The sequence below is a fragment of the Pygocentrus nattereri genome, chromosome 16 (genome assembly GCF_015220715.1).
Source record: "Pygocentrus nattereri isolate fPygNat1 chromosome 16, fPygNat1.pri, whole genome shotgun sequence".
In the NCBI taxonomy this organism is placed as follows: Eukaryota; Metazoa; Chordata; class Actinopteri; order Characiformes; family Serrasalmidae; genus Pygocentrus; species Pygocentrus nattereri.
This window is the reverse complement of record NC_051226.1, coordinates 18,871,238-18,895,737: the sequence shown is the minus strand read 5'-3', so window position 1 is coordinate 18,895,737 and position 24,500 is coordinate 18,871,238. Positions and strand designations below refer to the sequence as shown.

General features: G+C 40.8%; 2 protein-coding genes across 4 annotated transcripts; one reads left to right on the top strand and one right to left on the bottom strand.

The window, feature by feature from the left end:
• The first annotated feature begins 929 nt into the window (after positions 1–929).
• On the top strand, positions 930–12,421 carry pwwp2a (PWWP domain containing 2A). Of its 2 annotated transcripts, XM_017698689.2 has the most exons (3): positions 930–2,038; positions 4,890–6,832; positions 10,290–12,421. In XM_017698689.2, exons 1-2 carry the CDS (start codon positions 930–932, stop codon positions 6,811–6,813), a joined length of 3,033 nt encoding a protein of 1,010 aa, XP_017554178.1. In that variant the 3' UTR covers positions 6,814–6,832; positions 10,290–12,421. The 2 variants fall into 2 exon arrangements, with proteins under 2 accessions (XP_017554178.1, XP_017554177.1); XM_017698688.2 differs by lacking the exon at positions 10,290–12,421 and having other exon boundaries at positions 4,890–9,029.
• A 259-nt stretch (positions 12,422–12,680) lies between these two features.
• ttc1 (tetratricopeptide repeat domain 1) lies at positions 12,681–21,841 on the bottom strand. 2 transcript variants are annotated; one of them, XM_017698685.1, is made up of 8 exons: positions 21,762–21,841; positions 20,249–20,776; positions 19,959–20,019; positions 19,633–19,745; positions 18,279–18,315; positions 15,393–15,541; positions 14,309–14,363; positions 12,681–13,067 (listed from the first exon to the last, which is right to left on the bottom strand). In XM_017698685.1, the coding sequence occupies exons 2-8, from the start codon at positions 20,750–20,752 to the stop codon at positions 12,931–12,933; spliced, it is 1,056 nt and encodes a 351-aa protein (XP_017554174.1). In that variant the 5' UTR covers positions 20,753–20,776; positions 21,762–21,841; the 3' UTR covers positions 12,681–12,930. The 2 variants fall into 2 exon arrangements, with proteins under 2 accessions (XP_017554174.1, XP_017554176.1); XM_017698687.1 differs by having other exon boundaries at positions 21,781–21,800.
• Positions 21,842–24,500: the final 2,659 nt, after the last annotated feature.

The following is a 24,500-nucleotide window of genomic DNA, read 5'->3' as shown; positions in this document are numbered from 1 at the left end:
AGATGCTGGTATGCTCATGGCGGGTCCATGATTCTATTCAGCTCATCAGCACTAAGTCAGAATGTCAACAATTATAAAGTAAGGGCAATATATATGTGATCTTGGGAGACGGAGTGCTCCTATATTTTATTTATTCATTTAACCCTCCTGTCCTCTTCACCTCCCGCCCCTTACCTTAGTGTTCCCAGTCAAAATTGACCGGTCTGTTTTAACTGCTCTTAAATTAGCACAAAAACCATTTTTCACCACCATATTTTTATTCAACATTCTTTAGCTGTGAACAACGTCTCAAAGTAGTGTTTAACCTGAATTTATAGAATTAGACATAAAATAACTTGCAGTGCAAATACAAATGGAGTGAGTGGGACACTCAAAATTCAATGAAAGAGGTGATCATCACATTTATATGTTCAAGTGCACAGTGTGGAGGATATCATAAGGCCTTGAGGCAATCAGGTGTAAAACACAATATTTATAAGCGTTTCAGTTGTAAATCGTTCAGATTTGACCCGAACACGACAGGAAGGTTAATAAACAACGGTGTATATGATCTGCGTGCAAAAACTTATTTTGTTTGTTTTGTTTTAATTTAACTCCACATACCAAGTCGAAGTAAATCTGTCATTTTCCGTCCTTGTTCCTATCCATAACGATGTGAGCACCCCGAAAGGCCCCATTGCACTCGGCCAACTCACCATTGCCCCTTGTGGCGCCAAACTCCTATTTTTCCTAAGGAAAACCATATTGACAAAACAGAGACCAATCACGGTTGTGTTTCCAGAGGGACTCTTTGAATGGCACGAATGTGAGCCAATCAACGACGCCCTTGCGTCGACTCGACCAATCGCGAGTGCTCGTAGTTTTTGGTGGGCGTGCCCACATCTTATCAGTAGGAGAGGGCCAAGTTGTAGTTGCAAAGCGGAAAGAAAATGGCGGCCGTGGCTGCAGAGCCAGGAGCTGCTGCTGCTGCGGCATCAACAACAGCGGGGGACGGGGTCGAGTACGAGCCGGAACCAGCCGAGCATGTGGCCGACCTCGACACCCACTCGACGCAGGACTTCGTCCCTGAGATGGACCTCTGTCACCCGGTCGAGGATGTGGATGCGGTTCAGGAATGCAGCCAGGTCCAAATGGAAATGAGAAGGCCGGACCTCCAAGCCGCGGGAAAAGCCCTGGCTGTCCGTGCAGAGGATGGACACGCCGAGACGGGTGGCGCGTGGAGCTGCGTGAACGAGCCCGAGCAGCACGTTCTCACGGACTATAGGTGTAAAGACATTGCCGTGGTGGAGGAGCGGCTAAAAGAGCCGTTCTCGCCCAGCGTGGAGGCTGCTAACGAGGTCAGTGCTCAAGAACCCAGCGCCTGCCTTCTGCCCAGCTCCATCTCCGACTCTCAGCCGTCCGTGGTCTTCTTGCATTCTCTGCCCGCTCTTCACCCTGTTGAATCGGAGACGGAGCTGTCTCTGGCCGAGGCTGCCGAACCGGCAGCCGAATACTACAGTAATCCGCAGTCAACTCATCCAACTGACTCCATAGGGTTCATACAGCCGTCTCGGGAGGCAAACGTGGAGCCCGAAGCCGCCAACGACGCTCCCGAATTTAAGCCTCCTGAGGACGCTTTCCACGAACTCCCTCAGCCTCCAGACCATCCCGAATCTCTGTCCACTTTAGAGGAGACCTCGCTCGGGGACTCGCTCGGGCAGAGCTGCGTTAGTGACTTTTCTGACGGCTCCATGAAAGACTCCGCCGAACTTCCATTAGCAGCAGAAGCGGCGGCGGAGCAGTCCCTCATCTCATCAGAATCGGAGGATGTGCGCGCGCATCCTGTTTTGAGTTTGAAAACGGACCCGAGCGAGCCCGAGCTCAAACCTCAGGTGCCTCGCGCAGAAAGCGTGGAGAGGCAGTCTGAGAGCATTATGGGTCTCGTCCCCGGCTCGGAGGTCCGAGTCTCACTGGATCACATCATCGACGATGCTCTTGTTGTGTCCTTTCGTTTAGGAGAGAAAATCTTCTCCGGGGTGCTCATGGACCTTTCGAAAAGGTAAACACCTGCCAAGCTTACCGCAGGGGACTGAGACCCGGCTGTTTTCTTCCCACTTCTCAGTCCTTAGTTTCATTGTCAGGATCTTTGTTTACCTTTTTGTAGGTGTCTGAAGCCCCTCTCCATGCCGCTGTCGCACCAAGCGTTCAGGTTATATGTGCAGTTCAGTGGTGCAGTGAGGACACCCTCACTAAATTTTAGTGTATGATCCAACAACTGGAGGTGCTTGTACATGGCTCATTTCTGTCGGCTTATTAACACCCAGCCTCTTCCTCTAAGATTTGTTCCGACACTTTCTCACTTTATTCAACACCCCTCCTCACAATCTCGTCACTTCGACTCAGTGTTCGGGAGCAAAGCTAAGCATTTGCCTCAGTGCCCCATATGCAAAGATCATGTTCATTTTGCAGAATAGATAATGACACTAATGTTGTTAATGTTTTTGTAGTACCTGATTAATATCTCCCAAATACTGGTGCAGGACCTAAGAAATAAATGGACTTTATATTTCTGTAGGAAATTAGCTCCTGCGTTTCATCATAGGACACTGGACAGTGTTGTTTGAGAAAATCTAACTGACTCCTAGTTGCATCTCATCAGTGCTATGTCACTTCATAGTGATTATTTGTCAAACCCGTCTGACACAAAGCTTGCCAAACTCTTAGAGAGGCTAGTAGGGTTTCTGCTGTGGTCTTTAAACTAGCACTAATACTTTGATGCAGTCTAGCCCAGCATCTCTGCATGTCCCACCTTCTGTTTCATGCTCCTACCCATAGGTTATGTGCACAGTCATGACCGCGCTCTTCATTAACTTGCCAAATAAAGGCATGGTTGGGTGGCAGAAATCCTTTCGTGTTTGTGTGGTCTGCTTGATTTTAGAAAAACATCCCAAATTGTGCATTTAAGTTTATTCAACATGGCATCAGTAGAGACTGCAGCCATCTTGACTTTTGCAACATCAGCCTGTTTTCTGGAGCGTTGTGGAATGTTGGACAAATCCAAGATGGCAGCAGTGTCAACGAACATGTATGTGCAGTGTCGGCCTATGGGTAGCTGTATGTGACGGTGCTGCACCTTGGTATATGAATGAGATCTAGTTCCTGGGTTACATGCAGACAAGGCATGCATCAGTACAACATTCACTGTAGCCTCAACCATAAACAGTTTAGCTTGGATCTTACTTCTAAATCTGTTTAACCACCTATAACACTGAGATAAATTATTGCGCTGTAGTCTGCCGTCAGTAACCTACAGCTCTGGTAACCTGTTCTAGTGCACTACCCTTCGTTCTGCTGAAATTAAAACTTAAATTGACTAGATTCTGACTGCGTCTCTGTGAAAAAACTGCAGTGAATTTGTATCACTGGAGTTTCTCATTGTTTTTCGGTTTCACATGTCATGGCTGGACTGCATCCTTGTCAGATTAGTAAAAGTGGTTACAAACACCATGCATGCACTGACCAGACAGCGAACTATGTTGATTCACTCACAAAAAAATAAATAATAAGCTTGTATTTTGAACAGCAGTTACAGACTGCTTACAGAAATGAAATGCCAGTTATATGACTAGTACTCTATTATTCCCACAAATAGCACATCATTAGAAAGGTTAGAATACTTGACACAGTGAAGTGTTACGGTGGTCTGCTTGCCGGAGAAAGCATTAGCTTTTTTTTGTAGTTATCTAGACAAGGGTAAGTTTATCAGTTCTGATGTAAGCCATATGGCTGCCCATGTGGTCAGTACAGATGCAGCAATACATAGGTGAAGTAGGAATGTCATGCTGTTTTTCCACATGATGCATAAGTGGCATCATTTTAGTTGAAACTTAACTCTTGTTTTTGATTACTAAATCAGATTCCTAACAGAGGTTATGTTACTGGGGCCTGCTATATTTTTAAGCAAGTGTAATTTTTTTAGTCTCCTTATTCCCAGTTTGGACTGTTATATTGCATATCATTTGCTGAACCCAAGCAGCTCAAACCATTCAGTATCATGGCTTTGAAGTGACTTACCAACCATAATATTTAGTTTATTTTTAGCCTTGAGGAGCTCTGAGGCAGTCTTCATTTGCATTTTCTATGCGCAATCATTTCTAGCCTTAACTTGGTCTATGGTAGGTTTGGTAGATCTCATCACCTCTTTAAAGAGAACCGGATCTTCTGATTTCTGCCACTGAATCATTGAACCTAACCTGTTATGTATAATTCATGGGCCTTTGATGCTTAACGAATCAAGGTCTAGCACTACAACTATTTCTTAGGTTAAATGAGTTCAGCTTTTGTTGCTTCCTCTCTCTTTCAGACACACTGTTCCCATGTAGCCCAAATCTCCAAAATGATTTATGCTTATTCAGGTTTGTAGAACCAGAAGCAGTAAGTTGCAGTTAGTACATCACTGTTTAAACTTGAAATGTTGCATAGAGTGGACATAATGTTCATGAAAATAATCAGTGGACCATTTTAATGTCATCAGAAGAAATAGATGTGAAAACATTACTGCTGTTAGTTTTAAACTTACCCAATATTAACCTCTATCTCACCTACCTTGTCATTCTGAGGACAAGTAGAGAAATCGAAAGTCAGAACAGTTCCCTCTGTCTTTTTCCAGAAGTACCTATGAATATATATGAATGCTGTGGTCTCCTTTTGGTAGTTTAGTGCTGTGTCTCTTTGATTTCCACAAGTGTTGACAGATACACTGATTGTGCAGTCTTAAACAAAGTTATGCAAATATTTTAACAATTGATCAAAATCAGATCTTAAATAGTAACTCTGTTGTTTGGAACGTGAAGAAGTGTCTGTTTTTGCTTCTGTTTTTGTAAAATGTTGTTTTCTGTTTTCTCTCCCAGGTTTGGACCCTATGGAATTCCAATAACTGTATTCCCCAAAAGAGAGTACAAGGACAAACCAGAATCTATGCAGTTAAAGATGGAGCCATTCCAGTCAGAGACTGAGAAGGGCGTCACTCAAGGATCTCCTGATGCCCCTCCCAAGGAACCTACCCAAACCCTTTCAGTTCCACAAGCCAGCCCTAACCCTCAGCCCAACCCATGGACCTCAAAACCACCCCCTTTGTTTCAGGAGGGAGCACCTTACCCGCCTCCGATATTCATCAGGGACACCTACAACCAGTCGTTACCTCAGCCTCCACCCCGCAAGATCAAACGGCCGAAACGCAGGCTGTACCGAGAGGAGCCTACTTCTATTATGAATGCCATCAAGCTCCGACCGAGGCAAGTGCTGTGTGATAAATGCAAAGGGGCTGTAGTACAAGGGGACAAGCGTGAGACGCGTAGAGGCCCCATTTCAGACTGCCGGAGCGATGATGCAAAGCGGCGGCGAAATGACAGCTCAGCTGCGGCTGCTGGGAAGCGGCCTCGTACTGAGGACAGAAGCCGCACTGCTGATGGACCCAAGCGGCAGGGTACAACCATACGGGTCAATTCCTCCGCTGCTTCTTCTGCTCTGGGCCAGGTTAAGGGGACAGCTGCAGGGAACCGTGTGGTGAAAGGGGTTTCCACTGCAGCACCATCCTCCGCCAACAGCAGCTCCCGAGTGCAGCTCAACGCCAAGAAAGTGCTTCAGAGTAAAAATGTTGACCACTCTAAAGCACGAGAAGTGCTAAAGATGGCCAAAGCTCAGAGGAGGCAGAGAGAGACAGTCACCAGCAGCAGCAGCAGCAGCAGCAACAACAACACCAAGGCCATGACCAGGGCTGCTGCTCTCCAGGAATCCCACCAGAAGGTCCACTTCACCAGACGACTGCAACAGATCAGTGGAGGAGGACCCGGCATGGCCAACCCGCTGCCACCCAGGATGCGCATCAAGCCCCAAAGGTACCGTAATGAAGAAAACGATTCTTCCTCATGTAGGCCGCCTTGCTTGGAGAAAGTGCCGGGAGGGGGGCGTTTAGCGCTGCCTAAGCTAGCTGCAGCTCGCTGCACCTCCACCCGCTCCTCCTCCTCCTCCTCCTCCTCCTGCTCCGCAGGCCAGGCCGCCGCTGCTGCAGAGCCTCTGGGGCCCGACAGGGCGCTCGAGCCCCCATTGAGCCAGCAGGCCCAACCTAAACCCCAACCACACCCCCACCCACCTCCGGAGCACAGGGACCCCCAGCCCGAGCCAGAGGAACAGGAGGGGCGGGAGATGCGCGGGAGCAAGGCGGGCAACCTGGTGGTCTACATGACCCTTAACCCCAGCCAGCCTGACTCCTCTAGTACCTCGATGTGCAGCGTCGATAGTGCAGATGATTTAAAGTCATCAAACTCTGAGTGTAGCTCAACTGAAACCCTTGACTTTCCCCCTCCCGGCGATTTCCGCTCGGCCCCTGCCCCCAGCACATCTTCCACTTTTGCCTCCACCTCTCCCTCTGCTCCCAAGGATGAAAAAAAGCGCAGTAAATCCCTCAAAGCCACTGTTTTTTCCAAAAATGTCTCAAAGTGCGTTGCCCTCGATGGCAGGACCATTTGCGTAGGGGACATTGTGTGGGCCAAAATCCTCGGCTTCCCTTGGTGGCCCGCCCGCATCCTAGCCATCACAGTGAGCCGCAAAGATAATGGGCTGTTAGTCAGACAGGAGGCCCGTGTCTCCTGGTTTGGGTCGCCTACCACTTCCTTCCTGGCAATTACTCAGCTTGCCCCCTTTCTAGAAAACTTCCAGTCTCGCTTCGACAAGAAGAGAAAGGGTCTGTACCGTAAAGCCATCACAGAGGCCGCCAAGGCAGCCAAACAGCTCACTCCTGAGGTTCGCGCCTTGCTAACTCAGTTTGAGACGTGAGGCTGTGTGCCTTTGAAAGGTAGGCAAAGCAGGCATCCGCTTTCGCCCTGTAGCCCTTCCCAAAAAACTCTTCGCCCCCTTACTGTACCCAGCCACCTCACATAGAGAAGCCCAGAAAGTATCAGGCCAGACAACTAGGACTCTTATTTATTTTCGTGGAACAGGCAGAAATTAGGGGGATGGGAAGGTGATTGTTGGAAATGGATTATGTTGGAAAGTAATGATGAAATAGTTGTCATGAGTCATGTTAAGTTGAAGTTTTCTCTTGTATGATTTGATTTTCCTTTGAGCCCACATGCCACATATAATCAGTCACTTGATATTGTCACATTAGTACATTTCTGTATCTTTTCCATGATTCCAGGTTAGATAAGCCTCTTTCTTCCAAAATCACTCATTTTCTATCATATAAAGAATTTGTCATGGAGGTTAGATTGTTTTATTATTCTTTTAAAGAATATTAATTTAATCAGAATGTCCTTTAAAACTTATACATGATTTAATTAGACATGATTAAGTGAAACATTTTTTAGGAAAATGTGAATATTAGGCCAGGTTTCTGCTTCCTTTTGGATATATAGGGAGTGCACAAAGGGGGTCACTTTGATAGCAACTACATTTGATAGTGAACTACTCAGCTTGACTAGGTCCTGTTAACTCCTGGAAGACACTCGGTCTATCTTGGTGTGCATGAGAAGGATGTTCATATGGAAGGGAGAAAATGTGAAAAAGGACCCTGGTGGGTATACAGTCTCTTACTCAGGTAGACGGAGAGGTTGATTGGTGCTGCTCCTCCTTAAATATAATCAGATGCTGGATCATGGTCCTGTGTCCTGAGCAGAGGAGTTGTGATCTGGGTGTGGCTTTCGGCCAGCCATGACTTTGCAGGCAGTTAGCTGGGGTCATGACGGAGCTGTCTGTAAGCCAAAGTCACCTCAAGTGCCAGTGGTGCCAGTCAGAGGAGTGAGCAGAGGCGCTGATCATTTCTTAGTCGAGAGAAGCATAGACAGACCCTACCAGCTGACGTGAGCCCCCGATTCCCACCCCTCACAGCTACAACATCTGTTCCCCTCACTCCTCTTTTAACCACCTACCCACTGAACAGCTCGCCTCTTCTCTCCTCTCCTCTGCTGTTTTCCCACTCTTCCTTTCCTCCTCTCTGTTTCTGTGTGTCTTCTTACTGTTTCATGTATGTCTGGTTTTAGCTTAAATATTTCCATGCTTGGCTTACATGCCTTTGTTCCTGTGTAGATGTAGAAGCTTCTGTTTGTTTCAAACCAATGGGATCACAAGCATTTATTTGAGGCCGTTGTTTATTTATGCAAGCCATTCATATCTTTTGCTATGAAATGAATACACTTTGTTGCAATAGAGCATCAAATATCCGTTATCACAATGAGTTGCATTTTACCAAAAAGCCAGAAGACTGCCCATACTGTCTTGATGAAGCACAAGACAGCAGTTCTGATAAGTACGCATGTTCAGCAGTACAGTTATGGGTTAGAACCTCTTGTTGGCTTAGTAGTTAAATGGTTTCTCTAATTTTTAGTGTTCATTGTCAGCTGCATTTCAAGATGAGGAATGTGTTTTAAATTTATTTGTTGTGCCTGAACTTTATTTTTTGTCATTTCACTTCTTGGATCATAGGGCTGAACATCTGGAAATACACATTTGTTTATACAGTATTCAAAATGTATTTTACCAGATTCATTTGATGGGAAATGGCTTAAATCTTATTTCATGACTGAGAACAAAAGGTTTTAAGTTTGTGTGGCTCAAGTGAGCGTTATGTCAAAAGAAAATGTGTAATCTCTCTGATCTGTAATCATTATTTGTCCTTGAATTGCATACCAATTAGCATTCTGAACTGTATCTGCTCACCTGAGAAGGGATTTACTGTAAGGTAAACTGGTCTTTCCAAGTATGGCAATCAAATTGGCAGAGATCAGTGGCTTGAAAGAGGGGGAAAAAAAACACTTTGCTTGGTAGACCACACTGACTGATGGGACATTTGTCAAAAGCAGAGCAAAATGCTATTTATTTTGGTGGTTGGCTTTGTTTTATTTCAATCTCTTTATTTTTACTTTTATTATTTCTATCTGTTTGCAGGTCAGAGAATGCTGTAAAACCATTGAAAAAAAAGTTACAGTTGAAGATATTGTGTACATGTTTTCTGATGTTTTAAGAGTATATAAATAAAATGTGAACTTCAAGAATTTTTACCTAGTTGTCATTATTTTCATATGTCCCCCTGCTACAGCTTACAGTTTGCAGATGCAAATTATTAGACGTAGCCAGTGCTGTGAATTGAGTGAAAGCTGTCTTTTTCAGTTTCTTTTTAAACTTGCACTGTTGTTCCAGAACTTGGCTAAAAATGATGGAATTGGATCAGTTTTACCATAAACAAAACTACACAGTAATGTGGCTTTTGCTTTTTATGGTGTTTGTGGTAGCACAAAGCTAAATTAGACACAAAGAAAACGTGCTTATTTTCTTACCTGCAAACAGATAAGTAAAGGTTGGCACAGACTGAACCCAGTTATGCTTGCATGTTGATCAGTGTACTGATTCATTTTATCCATGTTACCAAAAGATTCATTGTAAGCATAAACAAAGAAAAATCAGCTGTTTGAAATTTCAGTGGAGTAAGCCTGACCTGTTTCTATGTCCAGAGACCTTATGTCTTTGTCTGTGGTTTGCAGTTTATAAAATTAGCTAGTTTACAACTGTAGCTTGTTAGTATGTACCATAATCAGTTCCAGCTTTGCTGTGCTGCTGTTCAGATTCACTGAGATAAAGCCTAAAAGGGGGAACTGCAGAGGACTGTGGCAGGTGTAGGTTTAGTCTTGACCTCTGATGTATTCTCACATTTTTAAACTCTACCTCCCTTCTGGTACTTACATGACAGCACTCTGGTAGCCTTCATATTATATACACAAGAATGAGATCAAGTTAATATCTAAATTATTTTTCTTTGATTGGTGTTGATGCAAGTCTGGATGTCTGCAGTCACACTCTTTCAGACATGTTTTTTGCTTGAGGTAATGATCTTTGGAAAACCAGCAAAACAGATGTTCACTTGAAAAAACGGCTATTTTTAGGTGCAGCAGTTCTTCACGGTACGCCATACAAAGAACATTGGTGACAAGATGTTACGGTCTCCATTTATTTAACCTTAAATATGTTGTGGTGGTATTAGGTCATTGAGCCTAAACTGGTATATTAAAAGCAACCTTTTAAGTTAAATCAATATAAACGTTAGGTTTGACTCAACATTTTGGGTAGACCATTTGCATGTCCATGGTTTAAGGGATTACTTCATAAATTGCACGTATTCCGTAAAATGATGTGCTCTGATTATGTAGTTACTTTGCTTGTTACAATTGCAGTGTGGCTCTTCTAGTGATATTGCCATACACACTGTTCCTGTTATTGATACAAAGGTCTGACTTGCCATTCTGTTTGCTCTCTTTCAGTGCTGCAACACTGAAGGGATGCTGATTGGTCTGTTCCCCCAGGATACTGCCATTGGTCAAGAGCCAGTAAGATGGGAGGAGCCGTTCACAGAGGGAAAGACAGGTGTAATGGAGAAATTATTTTTATTTAAGAATAATTATATATTTATAATAATGAATCAAGGACTCCACCCACCTCTTTGCCCAACCAATCATGCTGATCATTTTTCAAAAATAGGATTTTTTTTTGGAGCATTCACGTTCCCAGCATGTTTGAGGAAGGACATTTGCAATACTGGATAGCACAGAGTTTTGTCTATTATTGAATTGAATATATGTGGTGTCAAGGCACAGGATATTGCAAGGTTTTTGTCTGTTTATGTCTGTCTGAAAAGAACGTTTATGAAAATAAGAATGAAGAAATAATTTAGAGATGATCGAAAAGTATTCTATGTTAAATGCAATAAATATTGCATGAGCTATGCTTCACAGTACCAATACAACAGAGCACTGGGTATTACTGTGCTGAAGTCATGAATAATAACACCAGTGTTACTGCAGAACCTTATTTGTGCTCCTTTTGTATTGAGAGAGAAATTCTGAGCCTTACAAGAGGGAGCTGTCTGAAGCCCCATATTGTCTAGACTGTTCCTTTTTGGGTAGAATGAATAGGGAAATGTCCTATTTATGTAGAAGATTGAAACCTACTTTCTGCAGAATTACTTTAAAACAAAATATTACATTTCTCTATGCATATTTTTAAGTATTGAAAAACTACAAGTTAACAAAAGGCAGTGACCTGTTTAAAATTAATAGCTCACACAGTGCCTTGAAAAAGTGTTCAACCCTTTGATTATTTTTCACATATACAATTGCCTCAACCAAGAATTTTCATCAGTTTATCAGCAAGGATAAGTTTTTCTTTGTAGCCAGGACTGCTTTTTCTCCACTCTTCCATAAAGGCCATTTGTTGAGCCATGAACATCACATCTAGTTTGGTGACTTTGGTGAAGTTTAGAGGGGCAGGCTGACCTAGGCAGGGTGGCTGTCGTTTCATGTTTTTAATTTCTTTATGATTGACTGAACTGAACTCTGAATATAGTCCTGTGTCCTTCTCTATGATTAGGTCCCGGACTCGTTCTGAATGCTCTTTTCATTTTCACGTTCTACTATATTTTGCACCTCACAATTAGATGTATTTATTCTTATTAAGAAACTAAAAACACAGTTTCTTACACAGGCGCTAATCACCAGTGAGTGGCGAGGTAATATATTGTACAGGGTCAGAGACTAAAGATTACAAAGGGTATGAATACTTTCTTAAATCACAAAGTTTTAATAAACTGTTAAAGGTTTTGGAGTCTTAGCTTTCCATTTGCTGTGATTATACTGTTTTGCAGGGAAAAAAACTCATATTTTAAACCTACTATCTGAGGCAATGAAATGCAAAAATAGTATTAGGGGTTGCATTCTTTCACAAGGCACTGCAAATTGATCCATAAAATTCTGTGTCTGAGGAAAATCAGCGAAGGGCAAACTATAAAACAAAACAAGCATGCTTTTTACTCTGAGATGGATTTTGCTGAGGGTGGCTTTGTGGAAAACAGGCTGTAAATCCACATTGATATTTTTAAGGATGTCTTACTGTGTCATGAATAATGATGGTCTACGTATCTGTACCGTCCCTAATCTGACCCAGGTTTTTCCCACTAGTTCCTAATGACCCAGTTTAAGACACATGCCGATGCCTACTCATCATATCTTCATATGGCATGAGTCAGCGTGTCAGTCTCTTCAGTTCTACTATATCAGATTTTTTTGCTTTGAGGTCTCTGCGTTAATCCCAGCAGCCTCCTGAACCTGGGGGGGGGTGTCTTTTAATGACGCAGGCTGACCTGAGCATTGCAGAAAGGGAAAGGAGAGTGAGTAAGAGAGTGCTGCAGGCATACACATACACTCAACTGTGCTCACCCCCCACACTTCCTTTTTCCCCCTCTGGCTGATGTACATATGCGTTTCAGTACAATCGGACAACTCTTGAATTTACAAGAATGGTGGTTGTGGGAAAACTGTTTTGTTATTACTGTATAATGTATATCTCTTTATGAAATGAACAATAAACATCTGCTTTTTGCCTTGTATTAACATCTGTATGACGTTATCAATGAGGATGTTTCTGCTGCATCTTGCGCCATGAGGGCTTGTGCTGTACTTTATAGACAAGGAGTGTGCATGTCTTCCATCTTTGGACAAGAAACAACAGAACTTGCTTATCTTCATGTGCCATAATGCTTCTAAAAAGAAATGAGTGAGACGGTTCTACAAATGCTACACTAATACTAAGAGATTATTACAATAAAACTGCTACACATAATAGTCAGTGAATTGCAAAGTAATGAACAAAAGTCAATCTATTTTTTTTAAATAATTTAATTTGCCAAAGTCAATGAAAACAGCTTCATGAAGGAGTCCAAGCCAAGCAGTACACTTCCAGCCTACTATTCACCTTACAAATGAGTATGAAAACTCAGGAAACAACGTAAATATTATCCCACAGAGCTGCAGTGCAATGATAATAAATGGGAGGATGAAAGACTTTTACATTCTAGCCTGTTAGTCTTTTAGCTGTTTCATGGCCTGTCTGGTAAGATTTTCAATACTGCTATCTGTTGTTGTTATTTGGATTCTGAACAAAGTTAATAGAGTAGGATCCTGTGTTCTGATCCTGGTTGACCTGGAAGTTGGATGTGGAGAGACCAAACGGACGCAAAAACATGTTGCCCAAGTCCTTAAGTTTACCTGGAAGGAGAAAAAAAACATTAAAATAATTATTTTCTGTCAATAAGCCCATGAAATGGCAAATAAATCATCCAAGGTCATAAATAACATTCATAACTTTCTCCTTTGTCTAACACATTTAACCTCTCTCTCTTTCTCTCAGCTGTAGGGCTGGGACTGCAATGAGATCAATATAGAGAGTTTTTCAAAAGGCACACCCCTGTCTGGTCTCTCACTGATATGCAGTAAATTTCACTCAGCCTTTTCAGCTCCACTCTGCCTCATGCAGTGAAACTCCACACCTGGCCTGCTCAACGGGTGATTTATATAATGAAAAACAGTTTGGCACATGTGTTTATTAGGAAAGGTCCTAAGGGAAATTGCAAACATTTTCAAACATTATGGCTCTTTTCAAGTTACTTTAGACAGCACTTAAATTATCCACTACAGAGAGACGCGCGTATGAAGGTCAGCACTTACGACAGGGCCACTGTTTTTGGTTTCGCCTTTCCGTTTTTAAAAACATTCAAGTTAAAGAAGAATTTCTGGCTAAATAGAAGGCACAAGGCAATTTTATCTTTAACTACCACAAACATCTCTAACATTGACTCGGCTGATTATTTCTGTTGTAATGCTCCTGAAGTAGCACTATCCAGATGGATTACACTGATTGTCAAATGATAAACAAATCTTTCTTTTCCCAAATAAAAATGTACTGAATTCAAACAGGCGAATTATACAATTTAATGGCCTTAAAAGTCATGTTTAAGTAAAGTTCAACGTGTTCAGTAGTGTTAATTTAAAAATTAAACCCAAGTACATTACTAAGTGCATATAGTAAAACACGTTATTCTAACAGTGTGACAATGACAGCATTTATGCCAGTCCCCTGAATACAGCACATTTAACAATGACTGTTGTGAATAACAGCTTAGAAAGTGTAGTGTAGTGAAACTGGGTATAGGGATTTGGATTTCCTATGCCCCTTCACAAAATGTGCTACTCCACAGTCTAGTCACAGTGTTCTCTTCTAAGAACAGCAGCACATATGGACATCTCACTCTGTCCTGTTAGTATACTCATGATCATATTAGGGGAAATACATCACAAAACAATTAAAATAACCCCTCTGTTTTCATCAGAAAATTCACTGGCCTTCTGCTTGCAAGTACTGCTGAAGTCTGGCCCTCATGGCATATTTTTAGCTTTACAAGAAGCTTATAACAGGCAACAGATATGATAACCAAATAAAGACAACTTACTAAGCATCTCTTCTTTCATTTTCTCATTTCGCTCCTCAATCTGCCGTGGTAGTCTCTGTAGGAGCAGAGAGATCAAAAACTAAATTGGATGAGCCGAAAAACATGGTTTTATTATACTAGTTTATTGGTAATGCAGTCATAAATGCGATCAGTCATAGCTACTGCATCTCTCTAAATTTTGTAATACAAACCTCATATTTGAGTTTTATTAAAATTCCATTTAATGCAATATATATGGGTCATGAGTATCTGCTGGTTAAACAACTAACCATAATATATGGAGATGAACGAATGCTTTGTTAATTATGCAAACTTAAAACCTGTTCAGATATCACCAATAATCAGTTGTGCTAGTTTCCAGATTCATTTCACAAACATTACACATCCAACAATTATAGTCTAATACAAGCATTTTCTCAATTCGGTGTGCCCCACAATCAACTCTATTCACCACACGTTCTTGTGTTTTAATTTCAAATGTTTATTCAGTTATTGAGTTTTATGACGACTAGACACCGATGAGACCATAAGCAGAGCAATACTCTCATGTTACTGACACACCTTGCTCTTTTTGAGCCTGTGTTTTAGCCAAGAAAACTGCTTTTGATTTTTTTTAATAGTACATACTTGTACGTTCAATAATCAGTTTGGGGCAAATTTCCTTGACCAAACAGTCAGCTAGATGCAAATGCAAATCTAAGAATACATCTGATTGAATTACATTTTTTATGTGTAATAATACATTTCAAAAGTGGACAGAAAGTAACAACTAGGTTTTGATTTACCAATATTTATTCTCACAGTACATTCTGTGTAAAATTCTATGACCCTCCAGCTCACTAAGAACCCTTGAAAGTGGTCAGAGTACTTAAATTGAAAAAAAAAAAAGTGATTTGAGTATTGCTGTTTGTATCAAATGAAATGCCAACTATAAAACCGTAATAACAGGCTTATGAGCCAAATTAATTGGTTATAGAAAAAAATATGATTTTGATTAATTCACAAATAATGCAGTCCGTTCTCTGTATCTCAGTAAGATGAGACAAAACTGAACAAAGTTCAAAACTGAACAAACATCACTCACCATGCACGCTTCCCTTGCTGTGGGGATGCTGGGGTCTTTCTCCAATACGGTTTTATAGTCTTCCAGAGCTTCGTCGAGCTTGTCCGTCTTCTCATACAGCTCTGCTCTCCGTAGAATGGCACGCACATAGTTTGGGTTTAGCTCTATGGCTGGAGAAGAGTACATTTTGAGTGTGTGTTTCATTCAATCAATTATCTTATCCCTACCCCTATTAAACTGGACTGCTGCAAATAATGAACAGAGGTTTCAGTGATTAAAGGGGACTAATCATGGTGTCAAACAGTTCTGATCAATTTTCATGCCTTCCAAATAAACACTGGCATCACTGACATTAACAGAAATCATGACACTGTGAGATATACTTCTAAAAATACTAGGCTTTTTTAATTTCAGAAGCAATAAAGCTTGATTCCTACCAAGAGTTCATTTGGACTGATGGGGACGAGGCTCTATGGGTACTGCACTGCATGACCACACCACCAGTCATTTAGCTTTGCAACTTCATCAAGATCTACAAATTCTTTGGCATTCAATTTGAGTCAGTGTGTCGCTAAATGATGGTGCAGTTGGTGAACAGAGTGCACATAAAAAAGTTTATCATATACTATTAAAAGACTATAAAAACTGCTTTTTTGCTGAATAACATTCACATGTTCAGAAGATTTCATTAAATTAAGCAAAGACAGAAAACCAGAGCTGAGGCAGGCTGTCTGTAATAACAGACCTTGCATGACAATATTACTAAATGTCTCATCTCAGCAGAGTTAGCTGAAATATTCTAAGTGGAATTAGCTTTTCACTCATAAGCTGAACTCATAGTTTCTAGGCCGTATTTCCTCTCTTAGTGCAGCTGCTCTTCATCCAACATGAATTGTTGTTAAATATATTGTTTTTTGATGGCTTAATAATTTTCTGCTTCTTCTTCTTCTTTCGGCTGCTCCCTTTAGGGGTCGCCACAGCGGATCATCTGCCTCCATCTTGCCCTATCCACTGCCTCCTCTACTTTTACACCAACCATCTCCATGTCCAACTTCACTACATCCATAAACCTTCTCTGAGGTCTACCTCTTCACCTTCTGCCCGGCAGCTCCATCTCCAACATTCTTTGACCAATCTATCCACTATTCCTCCTCAACACATGTCCAAACCATCTCAAACTGTCCTCTCTGGCTTTATCTCCAAACTGCTCCACCTTCACTGTCACTCTGATCTGCTCATTTCTAATCTTGTCCATCCTTGTCACTCCCAACGAAAATCTCAGCATCTTCATCTCCGCCACCTCCAGCTCAGCCTCCTGTCTTTTAGACAGAGCCACAGTCTCCAAACCATACACCATAGCAGGACGCACTACTGTCTTGTAAACCTGCCCTTTCACTCTTGCTGTCTCCACCCACTCCATCCTGCCTGCACCCTCTTCTTCACCTCTTTTCTGCACTGTCCATTGCTCTGGATGGTTGACCCAAGATATTTGAAGTCATCCACCTTTAAGACCTCATTCACACACATGTATTCTGTCTTGTCTCTACTGACCTTCATTCCTCTCCTCTCCAGTGCAAACCTCCACCTCTCCAGATTCTCTTCCAGTTGCTCTCTACTCTCACCACAGATTACAATGTCATCTGCAAACATCATGGTCCATGGAGCCTTTCTGTCTCTTTCTTCCGCATTTCTGTCTTTCAGACCATACATACCCAGCACCTCATCCCCTCTGTTCCCTTCACCAACATGTCCATTGAAGTCTGCACCAATCACCAATCTCTCCTCTCTAGGGACACCATCTACCACTTCATCCGTCTTACTCCAAAATTCCTCTTTCTCCTCTAACTGACAACCAACCTGTGGTGCATATGAACTGACCACATTCAAAATGACACCATCAACCTCCAACTTCAGGCTCATGACCCTGTCTGACACTCTCTTTACATCCAGAACACTTTTCCCTTTAGGATTATCCCTACTCCATTTCTCTTCCTCTCTACACCATGATAGAACAGTTTGAATCCACCTCCAATGTTCCTGGCCTTGCTTCCTTTCCATCTGGTCTCCTGGATACACAGAATATCTACCTTCCTTCTCTCCATCATGTCTGCAAGCTCTCTTCCTTTACCAGTCATTGTCCCTATGTTCAGAGTCCCTACTCTAACCTCCACACTCCTGCCTTTCCTTCTCTCTCGCTGCCGTCTAACCCGCCTTCCTCCTCTCCTCTTTGATGGTCTTCGACCTACACTAGTCCAATTTCCACCGGCACACTGCTGGTCAACAGCACCGGATGCGGCCGTTGTTAACCCGGGCCTCGACCGATCCGGTATGGCAATCATATTTGTGATCCGCATGAAAGTTTTGGCACAAGTTTTACGCGGGATGCCCTTCCTGACGCAACCCTCACCATTTATCCGGGCTTGGGACCGGCACCAGAAATACACAAAGTACATTCCTAATGGCTGATTTTTCTGATGGCTTAATAATAAAATCTGAAAATGTAAATGGGTCGCTAGACTCTGCCATATTCATTCAACCTGACATACTGCTGTGGCTAACTCTGCATTCCCAGCTGCTAGCCCTGCCTTTTCTGTTGTTATTTGATTGAAGTGCATCAGTGAAGTGTTGTGTATACACCATTTCTGTTACATATGATTTTGAAGGAGTTGAGCAAGTGAGCTTGGGAATTTGAGACATGGCAAAAAACATCACTGGTATGTTTATTTCCCACCTTTTTTTCTCTGAAATAGCTTTAAATTGGCACCTTCTGTCACTAAAATGCAGCCAAACATGACTTATTCCCTTTAAGGAGGTTCATTTATTTCTAAATAAATATTCTTGTTGTACTTGCACTGCAATGTGGGTAGTGCTGACTTCATATTACAGCTCCAACACACACAATCTCACCTCTACAGCAGTCACTGATGGCTTCTTCCTTCTTATCCTAATAAAGAAAATACAAGAGTGAGATATTGACAACAAAACAATACATTTCTATATCCACCTTTTAATTGCACTCCATGATACTTTGAGTGACTTATTGACAGATTCAATTTAAAGCCTATACAAATTACTTATTGTAAAAAAGCTGTTCTATTTCAACTTTGTAACTTTATTTACACAGTCAGTAAAGGCATAAAACAGAGAAGCAATGGCATAACATAGCAGCGGTTAATTTGCACGGATTACAATAATAACAATTGGGCTTTTTCAAGCAGTGATTACGATTCCACATTATATGCCCTTCGAAGCACTGTGCTTTCTTGAGAGATTTATAATGACTGTAACATTCCTGCTCTTGCTGTACTTTGAAACCACATGTTAAACACCTTGGAGCCATTTAATGAGAAAAGCATACTTTTCCTGACTTAGTTAAAACAGTAAAGAACAACACTTCCACTCTCTAACTGGATATTTTCACCTTAATGGATGGACAGGTAGCAATAGCAGAAAGCGTTTTTTAAAAATGTTACACACACGCAGATCGAGAGCGAGAGAGAGAGAGCGAGAGAGAGAGAGAGAGAGAGCGTGCGGGCTATTTTCAAACATAACTATGGTATTATTTCTCCTTGGTATTATTTTATTGTCAATGTTCATCAACTCTGTGAAGCTTATTTTATTCAATTATATAGCTATAATAAAGCACTTTCCTTTTAAATGGAACAGTATTTCTTGGGATCAAATTTGAGCAAATAAGACAAACGCGATGAACTGCAATTACCTTCACAAATTCATTATTTTGATCATGGGACAGCCTTATTTTTAATTATATATAAAAAAAAAAAAATAATGTCCTGAATCATTTCCTTAAGTAACTAAATCAAAACAATGCAAGGTAAAAAAAAATTACATCCCAACAAAAAAGGGGCAAAAAAGTATATAAAATGTTTTTGTCAAGAACAGTTGTATGCAAAATGTGGGCGTCACTGGTCAAACTGCATGTTCTGTTGATTTTCTAAGTGCAGATAAGTAAACATCCTCTACAGTGTGTACACATCTGCACATTTTAACTCACAATTACTGTTTAGTTGTTGAATTTAACAAATATGGGGAAAAATAAACTCAGCCTGTGTGAAAACGATGGCACATTTTCAATAGTAGGTTTTATTTTTTCCAATATGTTAAAAATAAAGAGTTAACTTATTTTCACTTTTTAAAAAAATCAACAAAATGTGCCATTTCACCAGAGGTGTTCAAAGGTTTGCATGTGACTGCAAATGAAAGCTCAATTTATAAGATAGTGGGATCTGTAAAGTTTTACCAGGTGTAGACGTGCTGCTGCTCGATTGGAGAAGAGAATGGACCTGTCCTTGCTGTAACAAACAGGACAGATCTTCAGTGCAGCAGTGTAAGATTCTTCAGCATCTACATGATCTGTTAATACAAAGGTCAGATAAATATCAAAATGTTAAATGTACAATGTATAAGATTATAAGAAAGCAAGGCACAAAGATTTTGAACAGCCATAAAGCTCTTGTATGTAGAAAAGAAGAATACTGCTAAACCTGTTTGCAACACAAATGTTGTTTCCGCATGTTGTGGGAAACCTAAGAGAAAAAAGTCAGAAGAGAAGCAGAACTCTAGTACCTTTATTCTTGAACTGAGCATTGCCCTTCTCCTTCAGTGTCATACTGTCTGCTCTTCTGCTCTATAAAAAAAAGACCAAACATGTAACAAAGGAAATAAAGGAATAATTTGAGAAAATGTATATGGGAGTGATTTAATAGCTGTTTTTTCAATAACAGACTAATGCATTTTGTATCTTGCAATAAAACATGCAATTTCATTCTTGTTTTTTGCAACATGACTGGATTTCTCCAAGTCCAAAAATTATTGCCCATTATGTAACTGATGAATATAAAAGAAATTACATTCACCTCTTTCTCTTCCTCTGTCAGATTTTTTTCCACTTCTAGCAGGTAGTCCTCATCAAATTCCTGTTTCTGTATAGTCTCCTCTTTGAATTCTGAATCAGAGTCTGCCCTCTTATCTTCCTCCTCTACAATCTTCTCCCATTTCTCTTGGTCATCATGTACTCCACCCTCCAGCACAGCATCTCTCTCCATTTCAGAAACTTGCTTGTGAGGTCTCAGCGTGTCTGAGGTGTCAGTGTCAACAGGACCTCTAGGAGCATCTGTCTGTAAGTTTACGTGCTGACCCTCATCTGCCACCTGATCACGCATCACATCTTGAGTTGTTTCTGTATGGTTTATGGTTGTCTGTCCTGCACGTGAATTGCTCTCTGCATGAAATGCTTCCTCACAGTCATAGAAACAGTCCTCCTGCTCTGTAGTGTTCCGGCCATCTGGATGACTTCCTAAGTCTGACACTTTCAAAGAGTCAGTCATGGCCCTCAGGAGTGCTTCAGACTCCCCCTCCATCAGTAGTCCCACTGGCACTTCTCCCTAGACAGCATTTAAAGAAGACAGACAGTCAGCTTACACATCAAACTCACCTGCAGAGATGGTGGGGGTGGGCAATACGACGAAAATATAACATCACAATACTTCAAGAACTTTTCATATTATTTTTTTCTGATATCTGATCGACTGGAACAGATGAAAAAGAATCATGAATGCAAAGTCTTAACTCAATATTTCAAATAGTGCATTGCATTAAATCCAGTTATACAGGACTAATTACACTCTCTTCATTAAAAAGCATGCATTTCGCCTTTTACTTGAATATGGGTTTAGACTACACTACGCACCTGACAACTCCTCATCTCCAAATACTTGGATTATAAAACAACACCTACATCAATTGGCTTCATTTTCTAGAGTAAAAGAACCCACAACAACACCATCGCACTCTTTCACCAACGTACGGAGCTGGCGTATTACGCTATGCCAACAGACTTGACGTGGAGTGTTTTGCTGGCTCATTTCATGTTCAGAAATGCACGCAGATTGAGCTTCGTGGCCTCCAATATCCTGACAGGGATGCCAGGCCAGTTATATTCATGTTTACCATGTTACTGCAGGAGATTCACTGTCAGCAAATGCAACAATCAAGCACTTCACTTTACATGTAGGCTACAACACCGCTCACACCGTGGCTAAGTTGTCAGATGAGTAAAGATTAAGATGAGGGCCTTCTTGAATATCGAATGCAAACGTCTAACTTCGCTGATAATTTAGGTTTTAAGTAAAGCATTAAATACTCCAAGTTACAGCTGAATGTTCCAGTCACGTAGCTAGTTAGCCAACGAGCTAGCGTTAAGGTAGCTAGCTAGTAGGCGCTGCTTATGTACATTCACATTAAGCCTGCTTTTCTTCGAAAGGCAGTGCTTAACATCTCTGTCCAAGCCAAGTCTGCAGTAATAACTATATAAGTTTAGTATATATTAATCTAAAGCCTTCTTTCCGAAAAGTGTTGTGATTTGCCTACCAGTCCGCTCGTCTCCCACCTTCTAGAAACGGCGTATAAAGCTTCTTCCTGCGTTGTATCGAGGTCACGTGGGCAGCAGGAGGATTATGGGACATGAAGTCCAATGTCATTTCAAATTTTGGCTTTAAAAATGGCTTTAAAATGAAAGCGTTCCCTGACATTAAAATATAATGTTTGTAATGTATTATGATGATGATGATTATCAGGGCTGGGATATAATGTAATACAAGTACTGGAAATATATATTCAGAGCAGAAAAATGAACTATCTGTGTTCAATCCAAGTTACATTTTGTAAATGTGGTCATTAGAATACTGTACATTTTCGAAAGAATATACTTTTAGAATATTTACCCAGTGAATATAAAACAGCATATAATCTGCTATAGAAGCACCATCAGTGCTTGTTTAATTATTTTAAAAGCAGCACACATGTGTAGCAAACATGCTAAAGAGATGCATTCTAAAGAGGACCTCAATGAACTGCCTCTTTAGCATTGCTGAAGTTCCTACAAAAGCCTAAGTAGACTGATAAATCTGTGTGATCAGTTATTAAACTCTGCATTAGTGAGCTCCTTCAAAGGAAAGATCAAACTAATAATCTTCTCAGTAGTGGGATGTTTGTAAATGATGTTTCGCATGAGTGTTATACTGGACTCCTGCTCAGTGGTTTGTGGGAGCAGCTGTGGACTGAAAGAGGCAATGAGAGAGAAATGTGTCGTTTTATGTTAAGGATTTTTAATGAAACCTGTTAACAAAATAATTATGTGAGGAAAACTGCCAAACAGGAACAGCAAGAAACAGTGTGAATTAAGTAAAACCATTTTTTCCCATTTACACATTGTAAATGTATTCTAAATGTACATTTTTATGTATTGTAAACATTACTGAACACATGTAGGACAACGTATTCAGTATTCAGCCACCACAAATTTTTCTTTTGCCCAACCCTGATTATTATTATTATCATTATTATTATTATTATTATTATTATTGCATCTATCTCAAGACCCAAGATTGCTTTACAAAATATAAAAAAGTAAAATTTCATAAAATGCAACACAGGTGAAAAAAGGAGACTTTATATAGGAACAATTCAAGACACATTTTGTCTAGAAATGCTGTCAGAATCTGTGACACTGATTAAAATGTAGACAAAATGAAAAGAGTTAGGAAGAAGGAAAGGTTTTTAAAAGGCAAAAAGGAGGAGGTATAAGAGCAGAATGGCACTGTGTCGGCCACAGCTATAGGATGCACTCCTGAGCCCTGAAGCAGATGCTGTAGTATGTAGTGAGCTATACAGGTGTTGAAAACGGCACTCCTGTGATGAGCTGTAGAGTCCTGAAGCTTTCCTCTCCTTCTTTTGAACTCTTAGAAGACACCGGTATACAGAAGAGGGGCATGATTTGGTGTACTGACTTGGACTCTGTTCTGCTTCATGTATCCACCTAGCTCATCTCTTTGCCATCTGAAAGATCAATGCATCTGCCATAGACCATATGTAGACAGGAGTTCTGTAGCTTATAAACATGCAGATCATTGCAGAACTTTGTTACATTAAAAGTGTTATAAATAGAGATGGCGATGATGATGATGATGATGAGGATGATTATTATTACTATTATTATTATGAACTACAGAAGCTAGTTGTAGAGTTTCAGAAATGGTTCAAAGGCTGTATTTTGTGGCTCTATAATGTATACCAGCTTAATAAAACCAGAACAGTGACCTTGGTGCACAGACGTGCACAGTAATTAATCACTGCTCTTTCAAATGGAAAAAATCTAATGGAAAAAAGCATCATAAAGCTAAGAAATTAATTAATAAAGCTAAAAATGTTTTTTTACACTATGCTGCCTACGGTTTTCCTCACAGCTGTGGAGAATGTGTGGAGATGTGTTGCTCCCTCACACATTTGTGCGGTTAGTGACATATTCTGATTGGCTGTATTTAAATAATTGCAATGTTACTAATAATATCTAACAGAGAAAATAATCCAAGAAAAGACATTCAAAAATATGAGATAGATATGAGATAGTCTAACATACTGAAAATGTTATGAAAATGTTTGAAGTGCCTCTCTTAGCAAAGCTGACAGCTGAATTCTCTTTGCAGGACTGAATGATGCAGCGATAAGAAGGAGGCCAAAGTCATCACATAATGGTCTGGTTATTTACTTCTTAGAGTATGTGTGTGGTCTTTGCATTTTCAGACATTGTTAACAGATTCCAAGAATAAAAGCAAAGCTTATGGTTCAGACTTGCTGTCTTACACCTGCACCATTTTTGGAAATGGGTACAATTAAACTCACTGGCCGATAAGAAACTAGGCTCAACATCAATGGTCCAAATACCTTTCATTTGTAATGAAATGATAAGTAATCATGGGTCAACATAAAGTAATTACAAAAAGTCATTATCAATAAGTTGCCTGATACCTAAAACATTTAATATGATTATCAAGCAATGTTCTTGGAATTCGTTCATTGCAGAGGGATACATTCAGGGCAAAATAGTACTCAAAGAAAGTCTATTTTTTCAGATTCACTGCTATTTTACCATTGTTAACATTAAATCTTAAACTCAGAAGACACATGTGGATTCACAGGTCTTTTTAAATAATAAACAAAATGACTATATTAGTTTAGTAAAGATGGACTGGCGACCTGTCCAGGGTGTATCCTGCCTTCCGCCCAAAGACTGCTGGGATAGGCTCCAGCTCCCCCCCGCGACCCTGACGG